Source organism: Acyrthosiphon pisum, chromosome A1, assembly GCF_005508785.2.
Source record: "Acyrthosiphon pisum isolate AL4f chromosome A1, pea_aphid_22Mar2018_4r6ur, whole genome shotgun sequence".
NCBI classification, from domain to species: Eukaryota; Metazoa; Arthropoda; class Insecta; order Hemiptera; family Aphididae; genus Acyrthosiphon; species Acyrthosiphon pisum.
In genome coordinates this window covers 18391057-18398903 of record NC_042494.1, presented here as the reverse complement: position 1 = coordinate 18398903, position 7847 = coordinate 18391057, and the positions used below count along the sequence as shown (strand labels likewise).

General features: G+C 32.2%; 2 protein-coding genes across 2 annotated transcripts; both read left to right on the top strand.

Annotated features, from left to right (window-relative positions):
* The first annotated feature begins 1243 nt into the window (after nt 1-1243).
* On the top strand, nt 1244-4743 carry LOC100161576 (cuticular protein-like). The gene is made up of 2 exons (NM_001162021.2): nt 1244-1336; nt 3834-4743. The coding sequence occupies exons 1-2, from the start codon at nt 1322-1324 to the stop codon at nt 4449-4451; spliced, it is 633 nt and encodes a 210-aa protein (NP_001155493.1). The 5' UTR covers nt 1244-1321; the 3' UTR covers nt 4452-4743.
* Nucleotides 4744-5635: 892 nt separating this feature from the next.
* LOC103311362 (KRAB-A domain-containing protein 2-like) lies at nt 5636-6805 on the top strand. Its single transcript, XM_029486182.1, has 2 exons — nt 5636-6648; nt 6731-6805. Exons 1-2 carry the CDS (start codon nt 6157-6159, stop codon nt 6803-6805), a joined length of 567 nt encoding a protein of 188 aa, XP_029342042.1. The 5' UTR covers nt 5636-6156.
* The last annotated feature ends 1042 nt before the right edge of the window (nt 6806-7847 follow it).

Below are 7847 nucleotides of genomic sequence, written 5' to 3'. Positions count from 1 at the left end.
CGACCTCGTGTGGGCTGCAAAAAAGAGTCGGTCTTCACAAATTAGGCTTGAAGGATACGTCATCACATAATGTTTCCAATATACACACAGACAATATATTACCTATATAACAAAGTCGTCGACAATTCACCGCGACAATAGAGGAACCCTATATATTATATTGCATTAAGTAGGTATGTATCTACATAGGTATCCGTGATCTAAATAGGTAGGTACTCGTAATATATGTTCTATGGACGATCTGGATTCTTGCACATAACAACCTTCGGAGAACAATGGAACCATGTACAATAAATCTCTATTAATTTGATGAAGAAACGGGAACAACTACCTATAGTAAATTAACAACTGGTTACTATATTAATCACCACATAATATAATATTTATATATTATATATTGGGTAGGCTAGCGGCTCTAGAACTTTTTGTATCTTATTAATGAGTGCTATACATTCTGAAAAATTATACGTACCTACATCTAATAATTTAAATAAAATCTGTATCTTCATATGGAGGGGGGGGGTTGCACGATTTAAGTATTTTATTTAAGTACCAAATTATATAGAAGACAATAAGTAAATTATGAATAATGGACAATGCGAAAAAATAATACAAATAAACGACAGATTATTTAAGATATTAAAAGTAAAAATCCTAAAGTTTGTTCCCCCTTGAAGGGCCATGGTCGTCCATTGGATAGAGAGTTACAAACTTGACGGACGAACATATTACAATAAAATTATAGTCACTAGGTAAGTAGTACAATAGCTACCTATAATAACCAATAGGTAACTAATAAAATATTATGTCCATCGTTGTCTCCGGCCTCTGTATAACTCTGCAAAACTACGCAATTGTTTTGATTCTAAACAAGTACATTGTTACATACCTACAAATACTTGCATTATATATATAAGCTAGGTACCTGTATATTTTTTATTTTATTACATGCGTTGCCGAGTACCTACTCTTAAGGTCACTTTTAGAAATTTTTCATAATTTTTACACACAACAGCTTATATATATATATATAAGCAAATAAATAGTAAAACTATGCCATAATAATTCATAACAATTGATAGTAATATTTTATATTCACAATAGAACCTTTTAACCCGAAAGCGATTGACCTGTTATTGTAAAAGGAGGGGGTAGCTGAAATAACACCTCGCCCCTGGGGCGAATTGGTGATATGATTTCCCACCGATTATTACATGGAAGTCGAGGTATATAAGACATGATTGACTACATTTAGATTCAATTCAACACTTTCTGCAGACTATCTGTTAACTCTGAACACTATATCACCATAATATCTATCATGCAGCATTTTAAGGTAAGTTGCATCCATGCTAAATAATATATTATATACATGGTGATTCATCAAGCATGCCTAATGACTAGTAGTTAGTACTATAACTCCGTTTTTTCAGTTATTAAAAATCTTATTTTTTGAGTTTTTAAATATACTTTAATATTAAGACCAATTTTCAAATGCTTGAGATTTTCATATTATCTAACCTACCCGTGAAGATACAAATTTCTGTTTTTCAAATAAGAATCTATATTTTCTACGGTAAATTATTTAGTGAATATTTTCTCTGGAAATTTTTACGTAACTATTATAAAAATAAAATTTTGAACGAGTGCCTATAGTGGCTAATGCCTATAGTACCTAGTTTATGAGTTATTTAACTTTGTGTATGTAGTAAGGATAATGTGCTTAGAAAATATTGGGCTATAGTGATTTGAAAATTTTAGTAACTATAATATTAATCTATCAACATTTATAATTTGTAAAAATGGTCCAAGTACTTATGAGTTATAATAAATATTAAATCCAATATTACATTAATTTTATAATTTTTTTAAATCTATTTTTAAGGATATTAGTCCTTAATATAATTTATAAACCATTTACATGTTTAATAACTGAAAAACTAGGTACTCGTTTGAATTTTGAATTAGGTACATATACAATTTTACACTCCTTAAATCGTACAAACAGTTTCAAAAATTTGAACGTATCGTCTCTTCGTCTTTAAGTAAATATAAAAATTCAAAAATCAGATAACAAATTCATTATTATTTATTAGGTACATGAAAAATGGGAGTGAGCATGCTTGATGAATCATCCTGTATACTTATGTAACATATTATACCTACTTATACCTATTAATAATAAATAATAATTCACAGTTAAAGTTAATTAATTAGGATACATACTTGATAGAATAAAGACTTAAAAGTGTTGTAGCATTTACTATATTCAGACTATAGTAGGTAACTACACTGCAAATATAAGTGTAGATAAAGTTTTATGGTGTATATTATATATATATATTTTTTTTTATTGAGCTTAAGCCCGGCAACATTAGCTATTTTTGTTTTTGTTTGTAGGTTTTTTGCTGGTAGGGGGAGGAACACGTGTGTGTTTGTTAAGGCAAAATTTTTGATTTGGGCACCCGCAGGTATCTGCCATGCCCGGGTGCGGGATGGTGGCACTTGTTCTCCGGACACTGTAACTTGCCACAGTAAAAATGCCACCCATGGCCGAGGTATCGAACCGGCGTCGGTATGCGTCACAACCATAGAGTAAGACATAGAGTAAGACATAGAGTCTTACTCTATGGTCACAACCGATGCCTTAGTCCGCTCGGCCACTCCGTCCCCCTATTATATATTTATATACCTACATTTATAATTAAGTTTATATCCCTGCGGCCAGCTAGCAGAACATATCATGTTTGAATATCTATCAATAAAATAAAATATCATAATATTATGTTTAATATTAGTATTATTAACTGTTACAAAAATATAAATACTAAATACACAAAATTGGAAATATGAAAATTACCTAAACCAAAAAAATAATTTATTTGAATATTATATGTATAGTTTCTCTCACCGAATATTCTCAAAACATGCACACTGTTATGAATTATTATCGAAATAAAATGATATTTTTATATTGCCCTAAAATAAATAGCATAAAACCAATAACTGTCGAAGAGCTCAGCTTAAAAAAAACCAATGAAACACATATTATACCTTTAGTGGAATGTTTCAAGTTTTAACGATTAATATTTTTTTAATTACTATTAAATAGCTACCAAACTAAAATCGTTATTTTACATTTTTATATTTCTCCAGGCATGCTTGTCAATATAAAAACGCAATCAATAAAAATACAAAAATTATTTTGTCATCAATAATATAATATTACGTATTTAAAAAAATCATAATGTATGACAAAAATGTCATCTATTTCTGTTGTACTTATCTGTATTTATCTTTATCGTAACATTTACTGACAGAGCATGCTGTGTGCGCAAGCTATACGACGCTTATTATCGCTGTGAAATACCAGTTACTTCGAGACCTTTAGCCGTGGTACTATTGTACTAACCACCCAAGGCATGCTCAGTCGGTTGCGCTTCATCAATGCATTTTGTAATATAATTATAATTAATATTAATTGAATTAAAGTCTTATTTATAAGTTAAATAGAACTATAATACATTATGATAAATGATCATGCCCATACATCGGAGTCAGCATTCGCCACTGGAATATATACTTACAATATATAAGGCTATACCGGCTATTAATTTTGTTCAAATTTTAACTTCAAATTTCATACTCTCATACCAATTATAAAATGATATAAGTAAGTTATCTGAAAATGTGTTATGACTATTATGGCCACCAGATGCAGTCTCCCTCAAACTAAAAAATAAAATACAGTCGAACACTTTAAAGATTAGGTACACTTACTTACTTTTACAACCAAAAAAGTTAAAAATGAATTTTTTTTCGTGCTCCGATAGATGTTGAGACTGCAGCGTTTCGTGATCACGGCGGCGGCGTTAATAGTGTCATCGGTGGCGGCGGACGAGCCGGTAGCCGAACCATCGCTTTACTCGGCGGCATACTTACCACCAAAACCTATGGTCGTAGTCGGCGGCCCGCTACACTACAACAGCCCGTACGATGGCGCCGTGGCTAGCACGTCAACAAGCGTGTTCCGGACACCCGGCCACCCAGGTCAGGTGTCCGCGGTCCACAAAACCGTCGAGACGCCGTACTCGTCCGCGCACAAGGCGGACGTACGGTACACCAACGACGTGCAACTACCGTATCATCACTACCCGGCCGCCGTCCCCTACGGCTTCGGCCCGACCGCAGTCCCGTATGGCTACGGTCCGACCGCCGTCCCATACGGTCATGGACCGGTCGCCGTCCCGTACGATCATGGACCGGTCGCCGTGCCGTACGGTCATGGACCGGTCGCCATTCCGTACGGCTACGGACATGCTGCGGCTGTCCCGTACAACCATGGACCGGTCGCTGCCACTTACGGTCACGGCCCAACCGCCAGTGGATATTCAGTCTCACACGCCAGTTTCTCCGGACCGCACGGAACCCACTACTCGTACAGACGGTGATTCATATTTAGTAGGTAAATCGCACGTGCGGTGAATGTACCTATAATCATAATATGACAATAATTGTACCGATGTTATTTTTATAATTTACGCAAATTTCTAATTGTATTTAATGTGATAAGTATCAAATTATATAATAGGTACCTATATTTAAAAAATAATATTATGAGATTTGAAGTTTTAAAACAAACGTCCAGCGATTTGACGATGCACTGCAGCTGTCAACTATAATATATTATTATGTATAATATATCGGAAGTTTAAAAATAAACTATTTATTATTTGATAAAACTTGATGGCATATATTACTACAAATTTACTTTACGTTGTGTATACAACAAGTTTTCTGTACCTACATAATACACATTACAAACAGTGCTCTAATTGGGAAAAATTAAATAGAGGAGCTCAATCCAACGATTTAAAAACTGCGTTCCGTGAGCGCAATAACTCAACACGGACCCGTGGGTTTTGCAAAAAAAAAAATAAAAATAGTAGGGGAGCTACTGTTTGACTCCGTTGTCAAGCACTGTGAGTCAAGCCGTCAAGGTATACTAGGCTATAGACTTTGCAGCCATACAATAGTGAAATAAATCATAGCACGTTACTCGATATTTTTGCTCTACGAGGAAAATCTACGAATTATAAATATATTTTTTTAATAAGTAACCATAACAACGAAAATCTTTCAAAAAATTGGTCAAAAACGTGTATCCAATCCAAAAACATATTTATTTTAAAATCGAATTCGATACCCAATACCCATAGATAAACCGTAAATTATAATTTGATGTGTATACCTATGTTACGGCTAAAGTCCGAAACATGGTGAAAGTGCACATAATCCACAATAGTTGGATAAAGTAAACACTTAACATTTAGAATCATAGTTTCGTACATTAACCGGCTATTTTGTACATTATCCATTGATTGATGGATGAAGTAACTGGGTAGAAAAAATGTACAAAAAAATATATTATTATTATATAATTGTAAGATATGAAATTACTTATGGTGCTATTTTTACGATGTGAAAACCATACAAAGTTACAATAAAATGGAACTATATAGATTATAGATAGTAGGTACTACCATTTATCTTGCGATCATATAATTTTATCGTAATCACTTGATGTTACCTATATGAGTACCTATAACATCAGTTTAAATTTAGTTGTGTTCGGAGTAAAATGTGGATAAAATAAGTTCAAAAGACGATTTTTACGTGTGCTTTAATAAATTAACTGCGGAAAAAACAGAATTCGATTTATTAATCACAAAAAAAATATTCTGAAATAATATTAGAAATTAAAACGCTAAATTAAACAAAAAAAAAAAACAAGCACAGATTACCGACGTTTAAAAAGATTATTGAACTATTGACGGAGAAGACAAATTTATTTATCCTATAGACGGTGGTGATTCAACAATCTATTATAGTACATTCAAAACGAAAGTATGTACGATATTCTTCATGAAATCCATTATAATATAGGGCACGGGGGGAAAAACAGAATGATTGCCGAGACAAAGAAAAAATATAAAAATATCACACAAGAAATTATATTAATGTATTTAAAGTATTGTGAACCTTGCCAAATGAAGCAAAAATGTAAAAAAAATGGTCTGGTTACTAAACCAATGATATTCTCTGAAATGAATAGTAGGGCTCAAGTTGACCTCATTGACATGCAGACCAGCAGACATGCAGTCACGAGCAGACGGGGAATATTGTTTTATCGTGGTCTACCAAGACCATGTTACAAAGTTTGATCAAATAAGAGCATTAAAAACAAAACGAGCTGAAGAGGCTGCGAAACATAATATTATAGACATATTTTGTATTTTTGGTGCTCCAATGATACTGAAATCTGATAATGGAAGAGAATTCGTAAATCAAATAATTAATGATTTAAAATGTATGTGGAATAATTTGAAAAAAGTTCAAACAAATAATTCAAAACCTTGGTCGGAGGGTTTGAGGTTTGTACAATTAATGAAGAATAGAGCATTTCACAGTGGGATAAAAAGGTCGCCATATCAAGCGATGTTTGGTAGTGATATCAAAATTGGATTATCGACGTATATTCTTCCACCAGAAACTATCAACAATATATCTTCAGAAGAAGATTTAGAAAATGTATTGCAAAATATTGGAGGAAAAAGTGAAGAAAGCAGTTCTGCAGACGCTAATCAGGTAAATAGAAAAAATAATAAAGAATACATAAATAATACGATTTACAAAATGTTATATTAAGTACTATTTTTATTTTTCGTAGGACGAAGAAATACATAAAATATGCGAGTCTTGTGGGAATAATATTCAAGCAATATTAAACGAAGATGACAATTAACACCATATTTGTAATTTGTGTGCAAAAGAGGTAATTTATTTTCAAAATTAATTTTGACTATAATTATTATTATTTAAATTAATTTATGTTATACTCAAAAAAAATTAAGTATTAAATTAAGAATCACACATATTGTCTTAAATACTTTAATATATGTGAGATTAAAAAAAAAATACATTTTAAAATTTAGCTCTTGCTGGAAGTTTTAAAATTTAAAAAAAAAAAAAAAAAAAAAAAAAAAAAAAATTTAGCTCCTTCTCTGTCGTAATTGCCCAATGCGTAGGTATACTATTCTACTTGTTTTACACATTTTTCATAGGTTATTTATTTTATTATTATTATCAATTATAAAAACCAATTATTTGAAATTATAATGTCAACTTATTCTTCATGATGATAAATTATTTTTGGATACTAGGACACACCACACACGTCAAAAAAGAGTACTGTCCTACGAAAAAGAGTACGTCTGGTCACCATAACTATAATTGATTCTATAACATCACGTGGCTGTTTATCAAGTCTCGTTATCGGATATTGCATATCTAATATTTGTATAACTTTTCAGAGTATGGTTAAGTCTCAAAGAGACCTTAGTATAAAAGCATTACAACATCAAGCTGAAAATATTAAGTTTAGGTAAATTAATAAGTTTCCACCTGCCAGCATCGGTGATACGGTTCGAGTCACCATACCAGACGTGGATAGAGGAGATCCGCGAAATATTCTGTTTGCAGTAGTGCAGGGCCGTATTTGGATAATTTGCACCCCGGGGCAACATATTTCAGCCGTCCCTGGCACCTACCCCCTCCCACCACCACACTCCCACAAAAAAAAAAAAAATGCCATTTCTTAAAATGTAAGGTGTAACTATTTTGTTGTATACAATTTTGGTCCACAGAAAATTGAACCAACTATATAAACATATTAGTATGCTACACTCACTAATATAATATTGGCGAATTAAATGTATATACCTACAATATTCACTATAATATTATATTCATATGTGTGATTTATTATTGTAAAATATATTATGAAT